We start from the raw sequence: 22,853 nt of genomic DNA on the forward strand, positions 1-22,853 counted from the left end.
TTAGGGCTGATCCCATACAACTTCATCTGTGTGCAGATGGGTGCCATGCTGTCGGAGGTGTCCTCCCTGGATGACCTGTTCTCCTGGGCCAGGCTTCTGCAGCTGCTGGCTATAGCCTGTGTGGTGCTGGTACCTGGGGCTCTGATCCAACACTACCACCATCACCGCCTTAATCTGGACGGGAGCCAGCACAATGGTACTGCCATGGACAAGCTGAAGACCCAGTGAGGGTGTGAGGGGTTCTTTCTGGTTTGTGGCCTGGTCTTTATGACTGCTGTTTATGTCAGAGTTCTTTATGGCTGGTGTGTCTGTCAGATGACTTTCTGACTGGTGTGTATGTAAGAGAGCTGTATGTCTTTGAGAACATGGTCAGCAATGGTTGTGGATTTAAGAGTGTTTCGGAATAATTGCAGAATCACTCATCAAAAGTATAAAATGCCTGTTGAATATGTATTCAACAGTACCAGTCGACTTTTGACTGGTACTGTATACATTTGCGAAGAGGATCAAAGTTTAACAAGGATTTCCTGATAATCAAGAGACATTCAAATGTCAGCTGTGATGAGGACAGAAAGTCGTGTTTTAAAGAGCTTTAATGGAACAATGAAGAGAAACCAGCACGTGCAGAATGATTACTGTAATTGAAGTTCTGCTGTAATTAGGTTTGTAAGTGCCTCACAAAGAACCATATGCAAATTGTTATTACTCTCAATTAACTACCTCTCAACATTCAAAATGAATGTACATTTCCTAAATACGATTTATTTTATCTAGTATTTTGGCAGGCCAGGCGAATAAGTGAGTTGAAATATTTGACAATTGAGGACTCAGTCTTGCATTACACCTAGTACACTTGTGGTTTAAAATAAAAACTTGTAGAACTATTTGTAGAATTTTCTTGGCAATACCTGTTTGAGTTCTTACATTTATCCAAATCCATTTGTTCTGACATGCGATTTTGTACTTGTCAACACAGTCATGCATTTTCTACATATATTCTTTAATCAGTTTTATATTGATTGCAATGAGCTTTTATAACATTTAAGTACTGCTGAGGACAGTATTCAAGACATTTACTTTAATACAGAATATTTGATGGTGTAATAGTGTTGAGGAATTGCATTGGAGAGATTTAGGGCCCTATCTTGCACCCAGCGCAATTGAGTTAATCAACGACGAAGTGTCATTCGTAGTTTGCACTCGACGCAAAGGCAACTTTTCCCTCCACAGACGCACATCAAAATGACTTTGCGCTCCCGTGGGCGGTTCAGCGAAAAAGGAGGCGTGTTCTGGCGCAAACGTTCCCTGGTGCTATCTTGCAGTTTCCAAAAACAATTCCGCTACTGACCAGGAAAAACGTGGTCTAAAGTCAATGGCGCATTATTCAGATGCTATTTTAAGGGCGCAAGCTTGGTCCGTGCGCACTACTGGCGAAGCCAGGGTTTCTGCGAAGCTACGTTACATTGTTTTGATTTATGGCGTGTTACATTTCTTCAATGATTATAAAAAGATTTTCATAAGAAATTTCTATGTATGTGAACTTTATTTGTAACAACTGTGGCAATTTCCTCCCATGACTGTTTAACCGAAGCTAATTTGGTTAGGTTTCTTCTCCCATCCCCATCAGAATCAGAATTCGGTTTATTCGCCATGAAGCTTATGTTACACAAATATGCGATTTACTGTGGCAGGAAGGTGCAAACAATAAACAGGTATAAATTAAGAACAAAAGTACATTCATTAAACTAATTCTAAGAACTAAACAATTCAAAAATATAACAATTAAAACAATAAAATATATGTAAAAATAAGAATAATAATTTGAATGAACAGCATGAGCAGGCAATTTAGTGCCATGAGAAAACTGCTCTGCCTTTCCCATACTATGTCATTTCTCTATCTTTTACGGCTCTGACGAGAACGTCGGTGATGATGCTCTGATTGGTTTATTGCACGCTACGCCCAAACCCCACCCATTAGTAATGTAGCTACTTCAGACCAACCCTTTTTAGATTTGCGCCAGGCGCAAAGTGCAAAATAACAACCAAGCTGAAGTCACGCCCACAAAGTTACTTGTGCTTTGCGTTTTGATACTTGCGTTTCAGATCGTCAAAATAGGGGGGTTAATCTCTTGGAATTAAGATGTATTGAGCTGGACATCATATTTTATTAGTACATTTTTAAAACCTCTTCCCGTTCCTTGGCTCGCCGGCGAGCCAGCAACGCTGCGCCCCCTCCCCCAGTGAAAACGCACTCAATTTGAAGATTTTTTTTTTTTTAGACGTCTAAACATATTATACCTCGTTGGAAAGCTACGATTCTTGGGCTTTCATTGAAATAAACCAATTCAAGCTCAATTCGCAACAGTAAGTACTGTCAACGTCTTTGTCCGGTGACCGTTCCTTCAACAATGCCAGAGAAAAAAGTTTGACTTACCTACGATTACTTCGGAATGTTCCAGGTATGCACACAACTCATCAAAACCTCATCTGCTCACACTCCCAAAGGTCCAAAGCATCAAACCATGTCGAGTAGTTGTCCAAACAATGAATTATATCCACACATAGCCACGATCTTGTTGCTTCATTCTGCCTTCGTCAAAAAATTGTTTTGATTTGCGTCTCAAACAATTGCTCATAGCAAGAGATCTGGGGTCTCATTTATAAAGCTTGCGTACGCACAAAACGGGACTGAAAATGTGCGTACGCCACTTTCCACGCAAAGGTTGTGATTTATAAAAAACAAACTTGACAGGAGAATGTGCGGTCCTCCACGCAAACTCTGACCCTCTCGTAGGCCTATGCACATTTTGAAAATAGTTGGAATTGGCGACGCAGATGACCGTACTGTAGTCAGACTGCAGAAATTGAATGTGGGAAGAACATTACTCGTAATTTATATATTTTGTTTTCCTCACACACGTTTTTTTCATTCAATTTCATGATTTTCATGAAGATTACATCCAGCAGTGTTATTTGCACTTGAACTGAGTGATTCTTGTTCCATAAACACCTTGTACAATCCAACTCAAATTTTTTTAAAAAATTCAGTGCTTCCTCACCATCAGATTGTCCAATACGGCAGTTCAGGAGGGGCAGATTCCCTGACTGCATGGAATACAGGATAACATCACATATCCTACCTTTAGATAACTGCAGAACACAGGGTTTAACTAAATATATTTATTTAATACTGTGCAAATGTCCTCATGTCAAAAACTGGAAATACAGTCGTTAAGCTCCCGCAATCGCTACACTCTACGTCCTTGTTATCAGTCCAGACTTTAATAGATTACTGTTCATAACAAAACGCTTTTGTTTTCAAATTGTATGTCGACTCGCAGTATCACTGGCACAGTTGACGCCACTCGCACAGTTTTTTTAAATTGGTGATCTACCGGCCACCACATTTTTTGAGTTTTCAGGCTCCACCAATAGGCTAACAGTGTCTGAGAAGTTGTCATGCGCTATGATTCACCGTAAAGAACAATCGTATGCCAGGGTCATGATGAGACACTAGATTAGCATTCATGAGGTGCTTTGCATTGACTATATATGGTTAAAAATGGGCGTGTTCAGGGCGGGGTACAATGCTGATTCACGTACGCACACTTGTGGGTAATCTGTGATTTATAAAGGGAACATTGCGTACAGGTGTGCGTACGCACGGTTTTATTAATCTGAATTTTTGTGTGCGTACGCCATTTTAGGCTTTTGGGCGTACGTACACTTTTAGTAAGAATCCTACGCACAGTTTCATAAATGAGACCCCTGAGCAGTAAACAAAGACGAGGATAATCTTAAAATGGCCGCTACACCCTAAGCTTTTGATTGACACCTCATTTGACCCAATAGGAGCTCCATGCCCCGGTGACAGCCCTCTAAAGCCAACTAGGTCTGTGTGTCCCGCCGCCCCCTGCCCCCCCACCCCCTCTACACGATTTTTTCTAACTGGCTTCGTCTGGCTATGAAATGAGCTAGCTATCCTTGTAGTTTAGAGCAAGCTGTAAATGGCGATACCCCATATGCTAGGTGTTTTGGAGTCTTCAAAATAAAAGTCGATATGCGCAATATGTCAGTGTTCTGAGTGCCAATCCCGGGAATCAGATAAAGCACTCTAATGTGTTCATGCTTCAGTTTTTGTGTTTCAGTAATACTAATGAGGGATTTATTAGTTTATTAGTGTTATATATGATAGTTCTAAGTACCACCTTTCATTATAGATAACAATTATACCTTTTTATACTAGGAATTTGACCTTGGTTACAAGGGTCATTCTGGAGTCTCCAAAAGAAAACGCCTGGATGTGCTTTTATAAAAACCTTTTGTCAAATCTGAAAATATTGTGGTATTATGTTTGACTTTTGATTTGAATTGGGTAAGGCTTCAACCTGTGGTCCAATGCTGTCTTCCAGCTAATACCTACCACCGCTAGGCCTCTTCAGGCCTCTGTTTTCAACACAAACTCTAGGCGGAAATAGAAACTTTCCCTTTCTTTGTGTTCAAGCTTCTATTAGTCAACACCAGTAGGACTGACAGGGGTCCTGACAACAAGAAACATAACTTCAGAGTGTCAGCTTTCAAAACAGTCAATTTACATGCATGTACTCCAATTGGTTCAAGAACAGCAGTCAATTTACTTTGGGTATGCTGTTTAGGCGTTTTTGGGAACATTTAACAGGATCCAGAAGGGGTTAAAAACTCAAGAGGACACCACATTTTTAAAAGGCTCTTTATTGCTCAGATCCAAGTTGTTCAGCAATACAGTTCACTCACAATTCAAAACAACACCATGGCTGTCACCGTGAAGTTATGGATACTGCACGTGGTTCACCTCGGTCCAGCATACCGTCCCCAGGCACTGTGAGGCTGCTAAGCCCAGCTGGCTTGTGGGTAATGTAGGACTGAGAGGTTTTGACCCACTAAAGATGTGGTGAAATGCTGTTTAGTAATAGCTTCACCTGAACCAGTGGGGCTGGAGGTAAAATGGGAGACTCAGGACAGCTGTCACACAGTGCTTTTGCATTTTCTCTTTCGAGGTAGACAAAAACACTGCAGCGGTTCAGAGTTTAACTGACATTTGAAAAGCTTGGTTCTATCAGCAGCGAACCCACACAAGAATGGCTGAGGTGGCGTTGAAAGTCCTGTGCTGTTTTTCCCTGCCAAGATGGAAACTTGCAAGGAGGCTGCATGTCTGCCTGAGATTTGAGACCCCACCCAGTTGCATTATTGTCATCAGCTACCTTCTCTGAATCTCGTGGCCATACTGTTGTAAGACCCTGTACAGTATGGACCATATCCTCCAGCACAACAAAACAACTAGGACCGATGGTCTAAAAGGAATGAATTAAAAAAGTTAAGAAACTCAGCTACTCCTCAACACTATTTCTCATCCGTGTAGATGACGAGGGCTCATCAGAAAAAAAACAACAAACTAACCATAACCACATATCAGTTTTGGGTATGTCAGGCATGGTTATCTGGTATTGATTACTAACAAAAAGTTCTGAATCGCAATGTAAAGTATCATCCCAAATAACTCACGGAACTATCATCCTCTTAATGTTGTAGTTTTGCTGCCAGACTGCAGACTGTCCCACTGCTCCATTCTGTAGGATTATCACACTGCAGTGCAACCAAACAACATGTTTCTGTGTAGAGTGAGCCCTATACAAACCTTAGATTAAGGAGGAAACCATTCACAAAGGAACTACATGTGTCAACCAAAGAGAGAGACATTGCAGGTTGAGATTTGAAGGAAGTGGTTAAGAGGTGGCTCTTACTGCCTGGGGAGTCAAAGATGGGAGACAATATAATCTACTGTATAAACAATTAATTTACTCTCCAAATGGTCAAGAGGCATGGGGGTGTGCCCGATGCAGTTGTTGTAACTATTTCAACACATGACTGCGAAGGTCAAATGGCCAATCAGAGTCTCATATGTTCTAAGGGTTGGTACACTACTGCCTATGACCAGTAGCCCAAGTGTTGAATAAAACAGATCTGGATATACTGAAGTCATTGCTTTACAGTCACAAAATAACAGTCTCCTTTACAAAACACATTTTTACAGTAAAAACTCCAAAGACAAACTTTCTCTAGCTTTCTTTTATTTAATTGTCATCTTTGCCCTACATTAGTTTTAGTAACTAAAGTCAGCCTTGGATTCTGAGAGGTAACTTCGTACAGCATGTACAGCACAACAGAAATATAATGGTAGGGGGATGAGAAAACCTTTTAGAGTTCATGTGGAGCAAAGCCAGACACTATGTACCTCACGTATCTCACCACAATGCAGGTGTGGACTGGTATTTGGTGATAGAAACAAATACAAACAAATGCATTTGTGTGTCTATTGAACATATTCACAGATATACAGCAATTTCCCCCTACACAGTGGCAGTTCAACAACTAGTCTAGAGGTGGTCTACATTCTACAGAAAAGACTAGATTGTTACACCTTTTTCAAGAGTCCTGTCAGAGTACAGAGATTCTGCAGCTTCTAACTTCAAATAATCCCCAGAGTAATTTATCTGAGCTGGTAAAATCTTGTTGAGTCATTATGAAATTATGTAAATTATTTTGGACAACAAACTTCATTTGCAGAACACCAGTGGAGGTACAATTGTTATCTGTGTGACTATAGTAATGGGATTTTTCAGAATTGGATCCTGGAATCTGTACAATGTACAGTTCCAGTCAAAAGTTTGGACAGATTTTCCCAATTGAATGGGAAAATGTGTCCAAACTTTTGACTGATACTGTATATCCTCATTAAAACACTTTAGTCATGGATCCAATCCAATACTTAATTAATTTAATTTCTAATAAGTGTATCAATAAGAGGTTGAGTAGTATCCAGTCAATTACAGTCTAAAAGACTTGACTACAGTTTCTAGTTTACAGACTCTTTTTCCCTTCAATAATCGGCTGGACCTGAAGAGTTTTGAAACTTTTTTCTTTCCCCATGATCTTTTTCTATAAAAAAGAAAAATTCTCAAAATAACCAGTTAGAAAGGCATATAAACAAATGAAAGATTAGACTGAGGAACCCTGAGCCTGAGGTAGATGACAATACTGACACACAAACTGGTCACTTCCTGCTGTCCTGAAGTTCTGCAGTGGTTCACTCTTTTCTACTATTGTTTCAGATTTGTGTATTATATTATTATTCATAGTCTGGTTTTCAAGAAAATAAAACACTTCACTTAAAAGTAATATGGCAGTGTCCCACAGAGGAAGAAAAAGAAAAGAGAATTGTGTTTATTTTGTTTCTTATTAATAGCTCTCATCACAAAATAGGAAAAAAGAGTCATAAATATCTGTTATCTATACACACGCACATGCTCACACACTGATTAAGCTGTGCGTATTGGCAATAACCTTGTGTCTGGAAGATGAAGCTGATTGGCTCACAGGGTGAAGGGGTCGATGTATGAATGGTGACAAATAAGGCCACAAGCTTCCATGGTCTCCAAAATAAAGCACAAAGGGATATCAAATCCTGCATGTCCAGCAGACTGGTAAAACATTCCATCAGCTTGTTCAAACAACACACAAAAAAACAAAACAATATATATATATTAAAAAATAACAGCCTAAGAGACCATGTGTGTGTGAGCGGCTGGTTTGCTGGACACGGCAGGGGTGGTATTTCTAAAAGGCTGCATATCATACATTCACAGCTGTCATGCCAGTTGATCAATCTCCCTGATAGAGAGCGTTAAAGCCAAACGCGGGCGTTGTGGTATGCATACTACAGGTCATAGTGCCTCCCCACAAAACCTCACCCCTCACATACACCTCACACTCGTCACACTACAGGATTGCACCTGAACATAATTAGGGCCGCCTGCAATGTTGTTGCCCCCATGCCTCCTCATCTCATCCTGGAAGGCAGAAGGTGTGGTGGTACACATCCCAATCCAACCTGACAAGCACAGGTGCACCATTTTAAGACATCAATAGTTTGCTCAGATAACCTCCAAGAACAGTGGGTTGGTTAAAGACATCCACGTGTGTTTCCTTCCCCCTCCCTCCCTCATTCTCTCTCTCCCTCCTTTCCCCACCCACGGGACAACAAGCATGCATGTAGTACAGAGTATACAGGAGTAACCCCCATTATACTCTCAGAGGTGAACTCTACTGAGCTAAGCGGGGGGAACCGCTGTCAGTTAACTGTTTTCAAAAGGCTACAGAAACTGAAGATTTCTTATTGAAAAACAAAAACTATCATGTAGAAAATCAGAACACCAGATGTGAGAAATTAGGGAATTAAATTAGAGAAAGAAAAATGAAGTAGTAGAGCCAATATTAAATTAAACGAAAGGGAAGAAAAAATGGAGCATCAGGTATGAAGGGTAGGAACGTTTTCAAAGGGACACTATCCCTTGTGTTGGCACACACACAGACTAGTCACCAAGACTCAGAACAATCCTCAAGGTTCCCTCAGGGTCTTATCTTTATCCTTTTTTTTTACCTGAAATGCAAAATAATGAAAGGATACGAGTATATAAGGCTCTCTGTGTCAAGGCTAAAAAACATGACACCCCTTTTTGGAGAAAGCCCATCTCAGAAACATCTACTGTTTGATACAAAGCTGTCCTGTAATGTGATGGACCACCATGTGTGCTTCCATGTGTAAGTGTATCTTCTCTACTCATGTTAATACTGCTAAGAATTCTTACTCTTGCAATCAGAAAATCACAACCCGTTGTGAGAGAAAGTGTAATTTATCTGCCACCCCCATCCTACCAAATATCACAATGCCTCAAATGTGCACATTTGCTAATACAGATGTCTGAACTGTATGTTAGGCCTATGTTAGTCCAACTAAAAGGATAACGTTTGCAGGGCGACATCATATTTCCTGTTTTCTTAAAACTGTGAAAGACAACAGATGCCCAATTCTCAGACATTTTCCATCCCCCTGATTTGCATTTGTTGTCCTTTTGTGTGTGTGTGTGTGTGTGTAGGTATATGTGTATATAAATTTCAGTTGAGATATCTCCTTCCTTTCTCCTCCTCTGGCGCAGGGCTGGCAGTGAATAGAAAGCCCTCAAGCCTTTGGCTCTCACATGTCCTCCAATGAAGTTCTTTGGTTTGTTCCCGTTGCTGCTGGTTTGCCTAGCCTGTCCCGTTGGCCTCGTCTGGTTAGGTCTTCTTCCAGTTGGGAGGACTACATTCATTGGCTGGTGCCCGCCTAAGCCGCCCCCGCGGTGGTCATTTGGAGTGGTGCAGTACAGGGGTCCCCTGCTGGTGCCTCTGCTCCTGCTGTTTGACCTGCAGGATGATCTCCCTGATCTTCCTTTGTGCAGTCTGGGACAACACACAAACACCAGTCACTCACACAGCAAGGACCTCACACCGTGGTCACATGTCAAAAATATAATTTTCTAATAATTAAAACTAGAGAGGGTACAATTTCTGTGTAAATTGTGCGGCGTGCTTGCGTCGTTTGCAGATGGGTCTGTTTTTTAACAAAAAAAAACTGTTTTTTTGGGGTCTTCATATTTTACATAAAAATGCATACTTATTATTTATGAAGATTGCATAGATTTAAAAGCATACATTGGTTGTTGCTCATTTTCAACTAAAAATACTATGGGCCCTATCTTGCTCCCAGCGGAATTGACTTAGTCAACGACGCAAGTGTCATTCCTAGTTTGCACTCGACGCAAAGCCGACTTTTCCCTCCACAGACGCACATCGAAATGACTTTGCGCTCCCGTGAGGGGTTCAGCGAAAAAGGAGGCGTGTTCGGGCGCAAACGTTCCCTATCTTACTATCTTGCAGTTTCCAAAAAACAATTCCGCTACTGACCAGGAAAAACGTGGTTTAAAGTCAATGGCGCATTATTCAGATGCTATTTTAAGGGCGCCAACTTGGTCCGTGCGAACTGCTCGCGACGCCAGGGTCTTCTTTCTGCGAAGCTACATTACATTGTTTTGATTTATGGCGTGTTACATTTCTTCAATGATTATAAAAAGATTTTCATAAGAAATTTCTATGTATGTGAACTTTATTTGTAACAACTGTGGCAATTTCCTCCCATGACTGTTTAACCGAAGCTAATTTGGTTAGGTTTCTTCTCCCATGCCCATCAGAATCAGAATTCAGTTTAGTCGCCTTGAAGCTTATGTTACACAAATACGCGATTTACTGTGGCAAGAAGGTGCAAACAATAAATCCTAAATCGTAAAGAAAAAACGTTTTTCAATTAATTCAAAATGGCGGCCGGATCAATTCGGCTATTATCAAAAGTTATCATGTATCACATAGTGGATGTCCCAACATATCATGAGACAAAGGAATCACTTAATAAAAGCAAACAAATCAACAGTTATTGGCCAAAACACATTTTTGCTTCCTGCGGCCACGCCCAGTGATCACATGACACCAAATGAATTGGACAGCCTCAGAAGAGGGTTCCGAGTCATCATATTAAGTTTGGTGTTGATTTCTCAAAGATTTGCTGAGATATGACCCAACTTCCTGTTTGGTTGCTTTGTTGCCGATTTTGATTGGCTGTACCGGACAAACGGTTTTGAAAATCGAATATCCTTTGATAACTTCTGTGAGGGTTGGTCTGATGATAATGTGTGCCAATTCTGGGGAAGATTTGAAAAAAATAAAAGTAGTTGAAGCGAAAAAACGTGTTTCCTTAAAATTCAAAATGGTGGAAAATCTATATAACCGGAAATTGACGTCATAGGGTGTGTTGAACTCATCTTGATCCAGGGAATCCAATGGTACCTCATTTTTGAAAATCGGTTCATACGGTTCAAAAGTTACGTGTGTAAACACAAGTCCAACTTTGACCAGTTGGTGGCGCTAGAGTGCTCCAATGAGAGACATGAAACTTGGTGAATATAAAGAGGGGACTGTGCTTAATAAGTGTGCCAAATTTCACAACTTTTTACCATACGGTTCTAGGGGCTGCCATAGACTCCAATGACAGAAGAAGTGTAATAATAATAATAATAAGAAGAAAAGGTAGAATCACTTATGTGGCTTCGCCGCTTCGCGGCTTGGCCACCAATAATAAGAAAAGGTAGAATCACTTATGTGGCTTCGCCGCTTCGCGGCTTGGCCACCAATAATAATAAATATAGCTGCAAGCAGCAATGGAGGGGCCAAGCAGTCCAGAGCAGGACAAGGCCTCCATAGCACATGCGCAACAATGAAGTCACAGCAACCTGTTGCACTCATGCAACACACCAAGTTTGGTTGAAATATCTGTTTGCGTTCAAGAGTACTGAGTGTTCAAATTTTAATTTTTTTCTGGTATAACACCACAGGCCTCCTCTGCTCCTCATGGGAACGAAGGAACCGAAGTTTGGTGATGATCAGACACATTTTTGCTGAGTTATGCTCTCACGTGTCTTTTGCAGCTTCGCTGCCGCCTTTGATCAGCTCTAACGAACACCTTTGTGAAGCTTGGTCTGAAGATCATCTGTGCCAAATTTAGTCAACATTGGACAACATTTGGGGCGTGCAAAAGGTTTTTACACTTTCCATGAAATCCAAAATGACGGCCGCGTCAATTCGGTTATTATGAAATATTATCAATGGCCAGGCTTGATATCTCACAAGACATCAAGAGACAAAGAAATTACTTTATTAAGGTAAACACTTCCATAGTTATAAGCCAAAACACGTTTATGCTTCCGGCCACGCCCCATTTTAGTCACATGACACCATTTTTGGAGGACATCCTTAGAATAAAGTTCCGAGTAGGCCTACCAACTTTGGTGTCACTGCTTCAAAGAACTGCTGAGATATGGCTTCACTTCCTGTTTGGCGGCTTTTCTGCAGAATTTGATTGGCTGTACTGGACAAACGGTTTGGTAAATCAAATATCCTTCGATAACTTTTGTGAGGCTTGGTCTGAAGATCATCTGTGGCAATTTTGAAGAAGATTCGACAGGAATTGTAGGAGAAGTAGGCTTTCAAAGGTTTTTGATAAAACCGGAAATAGCGGAAAATCTGTATACCGGAAATTGACGCCATGGTGTGCATTGAACTCGGCGTGATCCAGGGAATCCAGTGGTACCTCCTTTTTGAAAATGGGTCATACAGTTCAAGAGTTGCGTGTGTAAACACAACTCAAACTTTGACCCGTTGGTGGCGCTAGAGTGCCAAAGCATGGGACATGAAACTTTGTGAATTGGACCAGGGGACTGTCCCCAATGAGTGTGCCAAATTTCAAAACTTTCGACCAAGCGCTTATGGGCGTAGCCATAGACACCCATGGCGGAAGAATAATAATAAATATAACTGCAAGCAGTAATGGCGGATTCCTCCAAACACTGCGAACCATTGAAAAATGTTTATTTTTGACAAATTGTAACTGTATAGAAAAATGTATGCTGCAGAATTACCAATGGCATACCAAATCTGAAATGCAATACCATCAAGATCCACAAGGGCCTTTATTTCAAGCCAGTAAGTGAAGGAAGGGGGCTTGGTGAGCTTATCCATTCCAGAAAGCCTTGTATCTTTATGCATTAAGGCGTGGCCTGTAGCGCCACCTATGGGTAATGGTGGGCCATTTGTGGTGTGGTAGTTACTCTTGGCCTATACTATTAATGTTTCAGGATTTTAAAAACTTTTTACCATTGCATATAAAATCGGAAATGCAATACCAACAGGATCCACATGGGCTTTGGGTAAAGTGTGGTAGTTACTCTTGGCCTGTACTGTCAATGTGTCAGCGACCTGACCTTTTTACTATTGCATACAAAGTAGGAAATGCAATGACACCAAGGTCCTCAAGGGCCTATGCTGATATTCAAGGAATGAGTGGGGGCTTGGTCAGCCCACACAGTCCTGATATGTTGCGTGTGTGTCTTGCCAAGCCCGCGCGTGTCAAGGGAAGAATGAGTGTCTGAGAATTTGGAGCATGCGCGGGGAGGAGCAGGGGACACATTTCATTGTAAATTTCCCTAGAAATTAGCCAAGCATGCATGTTTCAAAGATTCACCAAAAATCGACCTTTCATCTTAGAGTCAACTTTTTCTCAGATTTGTGTACTAAACATTCTCAAGAGTCTTCATATGAACTTGTTTGACTGGCTTACGTGTAAAGCATTGCGAACCATTGAAAAATGTATATTCTTGACAAATTGTAACTGTATAGAAAAATCAATGCTGCAGAATTTCCAATGGGATACCAAATCTGAAATGCAATAACATCAAGATCCACAAGGGCCTTTATTTCAAGCCAAGAAGTGAAGCGCTTTAATCTTCACAAGAAGTGAAGTGCTTTGTGCTTTAGGGCGTGGCCTGTAGCGACACCTATTGGTAATGGTGGGCCATTTGTGGTGTGGTAGTTACTCTTGGCCTATACTATCAATGTTTCAGGATGTTTTTAACTTTTTACCATTGCATACAAAATCGGAAATGCAATACCAACAAGATCCACATGGGCTTTTGTTAAAGTGTTGTTGTTACTCTTGGCCTTTACTATCAATGTTTCAGGATTTGGAGAACTTTTTACCATGGCAAACAAAATCTGAAATGCAATACCATCAAGATCCACATGGCCTTTGCAAAAGACCAAGGAACACTCTCCTGAAATGTTGCGTGTGCGTCTTGCCAAGCCCGCGCGTGTGTCAAGGGAAGACCTATGGGTAATAGTGGGCCATTTGTGGTGTGGTAGTTACTCTTGGTCTATACTATCAATGTTTCAGGATTTTTATAACTTTTTACCATTGTATACAAAATCGGAAAAGCAATACCAACAAGATCCACATGGGCTTTTTGTTAAAGTGTTTCTTTGCCTATACTATCTATGTTTCAGGATTTTGAGACCTTTTTACCATTGCATACAAAATCGGAAATGCAATACCATCAAGAGCCACATGGGCCTTTTTTTCAAGCCAATAAGTGAAGGGAGGGGGCTTGGTGAGCCTATCCATTCCAGAAAGCCTTGTATATTTGTGCTTTTTGGCGTGGCCTGTAGCGCCACCTATGGGTAATGGTGGGCCATTTGTGGTGTGGTAGTTACTCTTGGTCTATACTATCAATGTTTCAGGATTTTTATAACTTTTTACCATTGCATACAAAATCGGAAATGCAATACGAACAAGATCCACATGGGCTTTTGTTAAAGTGTTTCTCGGCCTACACTATCAATGTTTCAGGATTTGAGACCTTTTTACCATTGCATACAAAATCGGAAATGCAATACCATCAAGAGCCACATGGGCCTTTGCTAAAGACCAAGGAATGAGTGGGGGCTTGGTCAGCCCACACTCTCCTGAAATGTTGCGTGTGCGTCTTGGCCGCGCGTGTGTCAAGGGAAGGCTGAGTGTGTGTGAGATTTTGGAGCACGCGCGGGGAGGAGCAGGGGAGACATTCATTGGAAATTTGCCTAGAAATTAGCCAAGCAAGCATGTTTCAAATATTCACCAAAAATCGACCTTTCATCTTACAGTCAACTTTTTCACAGATTTGTGTTATGAACATTCTCAAGAGTTTTCATATGAACTTGTGATTGAATCAGAGTATCAGTTTTTGAATGGCTGATGTGTAAAGCATAATTTTAGCGTTAGCGATAAGTTCAATTTGCTTTATATCAATCATTTTTTGAGATATGAATTTGCCTTTGCACATGGTAACATGTTGTAGTGTCTTCCTCCAATCTACCAAGTTTAGTGTTGATATCTCAAAGATTTGCTGAGACATGACTTCACATCCTGTTTGGCGGCTTTTCTGATGAATTTGATTGGCTGTACCGGACAGACGGTTATGAGGATCAAAATTCCTTTGATAACTTTTGTGAGGCTTGGTCTGAAGATCATCTCTGGTGATTTTGAAGAAGATATGACAAAAATTGTAGGAGGAGTAGGCTTTCAAAGGTTTTTGATAAAACCGGAAATGGCGGGAAATCTATATAACCGGAAATTAACGCCATGGTGTGCGTTGAACTCGGCTTGATCCAGGGAATCCAATGGTACCTCATTTTTGAAAATGAGTCATACGGTTCAAAAGTTGCGTGTGTAAACACAAGTCCAACTTTGACCCATTGGTGGCGCTAGAGTGGTCTAATGGGAGACATGAAACTTGGTGTAGGTATAGAAGAAACTGTCCTTAATGAGTGTGCCAAATTTCACAAAAAGTTGTCGATGGGGTCTAGGGGCTGCCATTGACTCCCATGGTACAAGAATTACAAATAATAAAACCACCAATAACAATAGGTTTCCTCCTTACGGAGGAATCCTAATAATACTACCAATTACAATAGGTGCCTCGCAGCTTCGCTGCTTGGCCCCTAATAAATATAGCTGCAAGCAGCAATGAAGGGGCCAAGCAGCATTCGATATGGAAATTCAGTAGCTAAAGAAACAAATCATAAAACACAGTCATGTCATTTTGAGACAAAATTCACTGGCTAGATGTAGCTGCCTTGTATCTACAAAGAACAATAAATCCACTTTTTCTTGACTATAAATCCCATGACAATGAAACGTTATTGTTACTATTACGATTATGCTGCTGGACAGCTACTGTGGCGTCGCTAAACAGATTATCCAGTGTCACGACATGCTCGATGACTGTGGCTGGATTCGATCTTAAGACCTCGCAATTCAAAATAGCACGTCTTATCCCAATGAGCTATTCAGGCTGCTGGGAAATGCTGTGTTTGGTTACTTTATAAAAAAAGGGAAGCTGTTTCTCCCGTGGCGAGCTTTGTCAGATTTGACCTAAGAATAAACAGCTGTAATTCAGTCATATTTTGACATATCAAGGTGATTGTGGTAGGAAGACGATTACATGACATGCTTGTGATGACATTTTCAAAGTTTCGTCTCCATACGGTAAACCGTCGCAGAGTCAAGGCCTCACGTCCGCTTTGGCGTCCTCTTTGTCAAAATCGTTGGCGCGTTACTCGTGAACGGTTTGACTTATCGATAAACTTTTGATAACTTTTTGTCGGCATGGTCTGAATATGATCTGTTGCAATTTTCATGAAAATCGGAGCAACGGCCTAGGACGAGTTCGAAAAAGTAGCAATTTCTTAAAATACAAATGACGTAAAAACCATCATGACGACAATGACGTCACAGGGTTCAATCGAATCGTCTGCATCCAAGGAATCCAATGATACCTCAATTAAGAAAAACGGTCTCACAGTTCAAAAGTTGTGGGCGTAAACGCAACTCCAACTTTCACGCCTTGGTGGCGCTATAGTGCTTCAGGGATCGACATGAAACTTGGTGACGATAATCAGGAGACCGTTCCAAATCAGTGTGCCAAATTTCAAAACTTCGCACCAATCGGTTCTATGGGCTGCCATAGACTCCTAGTCCTACGTATAATAATAATAATAATAATAATAAAACTAACAGTTACAATAGGTGCCACAGCAGCTTCGCTGCTGCTTGGCCCCTAATAATAAAACTAACAATAACAATAGGTGCCTCGCAGCTTCGCTGCTTGGCCCCTAAATATAACTGCAAGCAGTAATGGCGGATTCCTCCAAACACTGCGAACCATTGAAAAATGTTTACTATTGCATCTAAAGTAGGAAATGCAATGACACCAAGGTCCTCAAGGGCCTATGCTGATATTCAAGGAATGAGTGGAGGCTTGGTCAGCCCACACAGTCCTGATATGTTGCGTGTGTGTCTTGCCAAGCCCGCGCGTGTCAAGGGAAGAATGAGTGTGTGAGAATTTGGAGCATGCGCGGGGAGGAGCAGGGGACACATTTCATTGTAAATTTCCCTAGAAATTAGCCAAGCATGCATGTTTCAAAGATTCACCAAAAATCGACCTTTCATCTTAGAGTCAACTTTTTCTCAGATTTGTGTACTAAACATTCTCAAGAGTCTTCATATGAACTTGTTTGACTGGCTTACGTGTAAAGCATTGCGAACCATTGAAAAATGTATATTCTTGAGAAATTGTAACTGTATAGAAAAATCAATGCTGCAGAATTTCCAATGGGATACCAAATCTGAAATGCAATAACATCAAGATCCACAAGGGCCTTAATTTCAAGCCAAGAAGTGAAGTGCTTTAATCTTCACAAGAAGTGAAGTGCTTTAATCTTCACAAGAAGTGAAGTGCTTTAATCTTCACAAGAAGTGAAGTGCTTTAATCTTCACAAGAAGTGAAGTGCTTTGTGCTTTAGGGCGTGGCCTGTAGCGACACCTATTGGTAATGGTGGGCCATTTGTGGTGTGGTAGTTACTCTTGGCCTATACTATCAATGTTTCAGGATGTTTTTAACTTTTTACCATTGCATACAAAATCGGAAATGCAATACCAACAAGATCCACATGGGCGTTTGTTAAAGTGTTGTTGTTACTGTTGGCCTTTACTATCAATGTTTCAGGATTTGGAGAACTTTTTACCATGGCAAACAAAATCTGAAATGCAATACCATCAAGATCCACCAAGCCTTTGCAAAAGACCAAGGAATGAGTGGGGGCTTGGTAAGCCTACACTCTCCTGAAATGTTGCGTGTGCATCTTGCGTGTGTCAAGGGAAGACCTATGGGTAATAGTGGGCCATTTGTGGTGTGGTAGTTACTCTTGGTCTATACTATCAATGTTTCAGGATTTTTATAACTTTTTACCATTGTATACAAAATCGGAAAAGCAATACCAACAAGATCCACATGGGCTTTTTGTTAAAGTGTTTCTTTGCCTATACTATCTATGTTTCAGGATTTTGAGACCTTTTTACCATTGCATACAAAATCGGAAATGCAATACCATCAAGATCCACATGGGCCTTTTTTTCAAGCCAATAAGTGAAGGGAGGGGGCTTGGTGAGCCTATCCATTCCAGAAAGCCTCGTATCTTTGTGCTTTTGGGCGTGGCCTGTAGCGCCACCTATGGGTAATGGTGGGCCATTTGTGGTGTGGTAGTTACTCTTGGTCTATACTATCAATGTTTCAGGATTTTTATAACTTTTTACCATTGCATACAAAATCGGAAATGCAATACCAACAAGATCCACATGGGCTTTTTGTTAAAGTGTTTCTTTGCCTATACTATCTATGTTTCAGGATTTTGAGACCTTTTTACCATTGCATACAAAATCGGAAATGCAATACCATCAAGATCCACATGGGCCTTTTTTTCAAGCCAATAAGTGAAGGGAGGGGGCTTGGTGAGCCTATCCATTCCAGAAAGCCTCGTATCTTTGTGCTTTTGGGCGTGGCCTGTAGCGCCACCTATGGGTAATGGTGGGCCATTTGTGGTGTGGTAGTTACTCTTGGTCTATACTATCAATGTTTCAGGATTTTTATAACTTTTTACCATTGCATACAAAATCGGAAATGCAATACCAACAAGATCCACATGGGCTTTTGTTAAAGTGTTTCTCGGCCTACACTATCAATGTTTCAGGATTTGAGACCTTTTTACCATTGCATACAAAATCGGAAATGCAATACCATCAAGAGCCACATGGGCCTTTGCTAAAGACCAAGGAATGAGTGGGGGCTTGGTCAGCCCACACTCTCCTGAAATGTTGCGTGTGCGTCTTGGCCGCGCGTGTGTCAAGGGAAGGCTGAGTGTGTGTGAGATTTTGGAGCACGCGCGGGGAGGAGCAGGGGAGACATTCATTGGAAATTTGCCTAGAAATTAGCCAAGCAAGCATGTTTCAAATATTCACCAAAAATCGACCTTTCATCTTGCAGTCAACTTTTTCACAGATTTGTGTTATGAACATTCTCAAGAGTCTTCACATGAACTTGTGATTGAATCAGAGTATCAGTTTTTGACTGGCTGATGTGTAAAGCATAATTTTAGCGTTAGCGATAAGTTCAATTTGCTTTATATCAATCATTTTTAGAGATATGAATTTGCCTTTGCACATGGTAACATGTTGTAGTGTCTTCCTCCGATCTACCAAGTTTAGTGTTGATATCTCAAAGATTTGCTGAGACATGACTTCACATCCTGTTTGGCGGCTTTTCTGATGAATTTGATTGGCGGTACCGGAAAGACGGTTATGAGGATCAAAATTCCTTTGATAACTTTTGTGAGGCTTGGTCTGAAGATCATCTCTGGTGATTTTGAAGAAGATATGACAAAAATTGTAGGAGGAGTAGGCTTTCAAAGGTTTTTGATAAAACCGGAAATGGCGGGAAATCTATATAACTGGAAATTAACGCCATGGTATGCGTTGAACTCGGCTTGATCCAGGGAATCCAATTGCACCTCATTTTTGAAAATGAGTCATACGGTTCAAAAGTTGCGTGTGTAAACACAAGTCCAACTTTGACCCATTGGTGGCGCTAGAGTTAATGGGAGACATGAAACTTGGTGTAGGTATAGAAGAAACTGTCCTTAATGAGTGTGCCAAATTTCACAAAAAGTTGTCGATGGGGTCTAGGGGCTGCCATTGACTCCCATGGTACAAGAATTACAAATAATAAAACCACCAATAAGAATAGGTTTCCTCCTTACGGAGGAATCCTAATTACCTTGCAGCTTCGCTGCTTGGCCCCTAATAAGAAAAGGTAGAATCACTTATGTGGCTTCGCCGCTTCGCGGCTTGGCCACCAATAAGAAAAGGTAGAAACACTTAAGTGGCTTCGCCGCTTCGCGGCTTGGCCACCAATAATAATAAGAAAAGGTAGAATCACTTATGTGGCTTCGCGGCTTGGCCACCAATGAACAGCATGAGCGGGCAATTTAGTGCAATTAGAAAACTGCTCTGCCTTTCCTATACAATGTCATTTCTCTATCTTTTACGGCTCTGACGAGAACGTCGGTCTCCTCCTGTGAACCGCTCCTGGCGTGCGCCTGGCAAATCTGCCGTTATAATAGCAATTTGCCTTGGAACAAACGCTGCTCTTAAAGGGAATGTGAGATGATGCTCTGATTGGTTTATTGCACGTTACGCCCAAACCACACCCATTAGTAATGTAGCTACTTCAGACCAACCCTTTTTAGACTTGCGCCAGGCGCAAAGTCATTTATCCCGCCGGCAAAATAACAACCAAGCTGAAGTCACGCCCACAAAGTTACTTGCGCTTTGCGTTTTGATACTTGCGTTTCAGATCGTCAAAATAGGGGGGTAAGAGTGAAGTGTAGGATGAAACGGTTGTCATGTCATTTCCCTTGCAAGTGGGAATGGTGATAGGCTACAGCAGCCTCATAGTTGAAAAGTTGCATCAAAACGAAGCAATTGGGCAATCCGTTGTAAAAATTATCCTAACCTCTATGACTTAAATGTCCCTTAAGTTTTTCCTTCTAGTGATATATTCAAGCATTTAGCCTGCTCATATTGCATTCATTCATTAATAAAGAACCCCCTTTGAAACACACTTATTCTAACAACGTTGTCACCGGCAGTATTTCAGATGGAATCGCAATCCAAACAATACCACCTGCAAACTGCAAATATGCCTCCAAAAACGTAAATAAGCTTGAAATTTATTTTTTGAAAAAAGTTTACTAGAAGCGATACTTTACAGTTACAACATCCTTTGTCTGAAGACTCGGCTCTCATGTGACCGGCTATCCACATTGCAATCCACATCTCCCAGAAGTTAACGAGTTGCTAAACTGTACTGTACTATGTTGTACGTACAGGTAGTCACGCGTTAGTGACCTTAATGACCTTAGTGAAATTGGCTAGCAAGTTAGCCACCGTTAGGTTCACTTTTCGCCATAGGGAACATATTTTGTTTTGGGGGGGGGGGGGGGGGGCACGGCAGGGACCGACTGGGAGTAAAAATAGGCCCTGGACTTTGATCCAGACCGGCCCACCCGAACCGGCCCCCGTATATACCACCACCACAGCTGCCCTGCTAATGCATGCACATTCTGTGTTTGATGTGACGCTAGTTTGGGAGTTTGATACTTAATGCCAAGGCGAATATAGCGCACAAGCCACATTTTTGGGCCTTTATTTGAGGGCAAAATAGTTGAGCTTTATGTAAAAATAAACATAGCTGTTTTTTATTGGTAAAACCTTGTATAGTGAAGGTTATGTCTTTTTGTCTCTTGATTTTTCAGCCCCACCCTTACATTTCTTAGCCTGGTTTTCCATTGTTATTCTTCTCCCGGTGCTCCCGATGGCCAGTCCGCTACTGTGCCGTGGTGGTGGATATTTAAGTCATATCGTTTTTAATTCTCATGCTGTCAGGGCTGTTGCAGCTCGCTCAGCACCCCTAGTTCCCGCGGCCATGCTGTTCGCCACAAAAACTTAATTTAAACGATTATGGAACTGAACTGGTTTATGAAGTACGGCTCATATAATTATAAAAATAAAATCACAAAACTGTGAAACTAAAAGAGCAAAATGTTGGCCATCTTTGAATCGTCATGTCTGTGACGTCACGAGTGGTTCGGTACAGACTGCCGGCTGCTAGCAGTCATCAAGATAGATATTGCTAGATTTTCAGGTAGAACAGAGGTATAAATGTAGGGAGGACAGACCAAAAATTTCCAATCAGTTTTGCTCCGTTTTTCTTTCAATTCCGTATGTAACCTAACGTAACTTAAACTAATCCGAAGTCAGATTTCAGTTACCTCTATTAGTTTTCTCATAAATCCAGTTTTTAGGCGTGATTTTAGGTAATTTTTTGAAACGTTCCACCGCTTTAAGCCTTGAGTTTTGTGGCACCGAGAAGCTGTCAAGCTCCCTTTAAGAACGCCATTGTTCTACGTCACAGAGCTCTGCTTCCAGCCAAGGCGGGAAATATGACTTACATTTGTCATTTAGCAGATGCTCTTATCAGATTCTCTGCTCTTATCCAGACTTACATTCTTTGTACATTGCGAGCTAATGCGGTGTCCAGTACTTCGCTATAAATAATTATGTTAAATCGAGACCACAAATATGCAAATGTTTGTCACGTTTAGCACTACTGCTGTAATGTAAAATTTTGGCCACTTGGGGGTGTATTTAACGTTGAACAGGGTGTTTGTGTGTGCTTGTTGTGACATTGCCCATTATTTTCAAATACTTTGATTTGAACACGTCTGTTTATGATGGACAAAAAGTATACACTAATCGTATTATAAATAATATACTTTATTTATAGGGATATGAAACCTATGGTCCAAAATGTAGTAATTGCCTGTGAAAAAAACCTACAGGTTGATAGCTCTCAGAGGACAATTGGGCACCTCTGCATCAATGGTGAAGGTTCAGGGGAGCAACTTTTATCTATTACTTCTATACTAACTATGACAGTTTGTCTTAACAGGGAGTCACCCCATTACAGGGCCCCCTGTCTCATATCACCAAACTGTACTTCTTCTAATCCTACCTGTATCTACTTTTATAGACATTGTCTGTTTTAATATTGCAAAGCCAAGTCTGTCCGTGCCGCACAGGCCCACTTGATCAGACAACCCAATGCTAAAACCAAACAAATACTACTACTACTTACCCAATGCAGCTATCAGATATTATGGCAGACCATTTGGCTTAACAGGGAGTCACCCCCTTCTGTCTCATATCTCAAAATGGTCCATTATGAATATCCTCAAGCTACCACAAAGCCTGAATATTACATACCGATAGCTAAATGACACACTGCAAAGCTAAGTCTGTCAGTGCCGCACAGGCCCACTTGATCAGACAACCCAATGCTAAAACCAAACAAATGACTACTAACCCAATACAGTCTGAATATTACATACCCATTGCAAGACTACAAACCTAAATAGGTTCCTTTCACAGATGTCCGAGCTGAGGCGAGAACTTCAGCTCTTCTATCTGGATCTAACCCTGACAACCATTTCCAGGACCTATTCTGCTTAAACATGACCATACCCTCTAATGCTATTTTACTTGCCCTGAACTTTGATCTAATCAAATAATCAAATATCCCAAAATCCCTCTCGCATGAAACATTTGTTTTGGGCACTGATCTG

General features: G+C 41.1%; 1 protein-coding gene across 4 annotated transcripts in view; it reads right to left on the bottom strand.

Moving 5' to 3' along the window:
* The window catches only part of igf2bp2a (insulin-like growth factor 2 mRNA binding protein 2a), a 187,652-nt gene that overhangs the window by 50,656 nt on the left and 114,143 nt on the right, over positions 1–22,853 (bottom strand). For 3 of the 4 annotated variants that reach the window (XM_084689425.1, XM_084689423.1, XM_084689422.1), the window contains exon 15: positions 9,077–9,317. In XM_084689425.1, the coding sequence (XP_084545551.1) occupies positions 9,222–9,317 (96 nt within the window). In that variant the 3' untranslated portion in view covers positions 9,077–9,221. Of the gene's footprint in view, positions 1–4,717; positions 9,318–22,853 lie in introns of those variants that run through there. The other variant, XM_084689424.1, reaches the window with a different exon arrangement.

The sequence above is a fragment of the Hypomesus nipponensis genome, chromosome 23 (genome assembly GCF_054491055.1).
Source record: "Hypomesus nipponensis isolate SF chromosome 23, ASM5449105v1, whole genome shotgun sequence".
NCBI lineage: Eukaryota > Metazoa > Chordata > Actinopteri > Osmeriformes > Osmeridae > Hypomesus > Hypomesus nipponensis.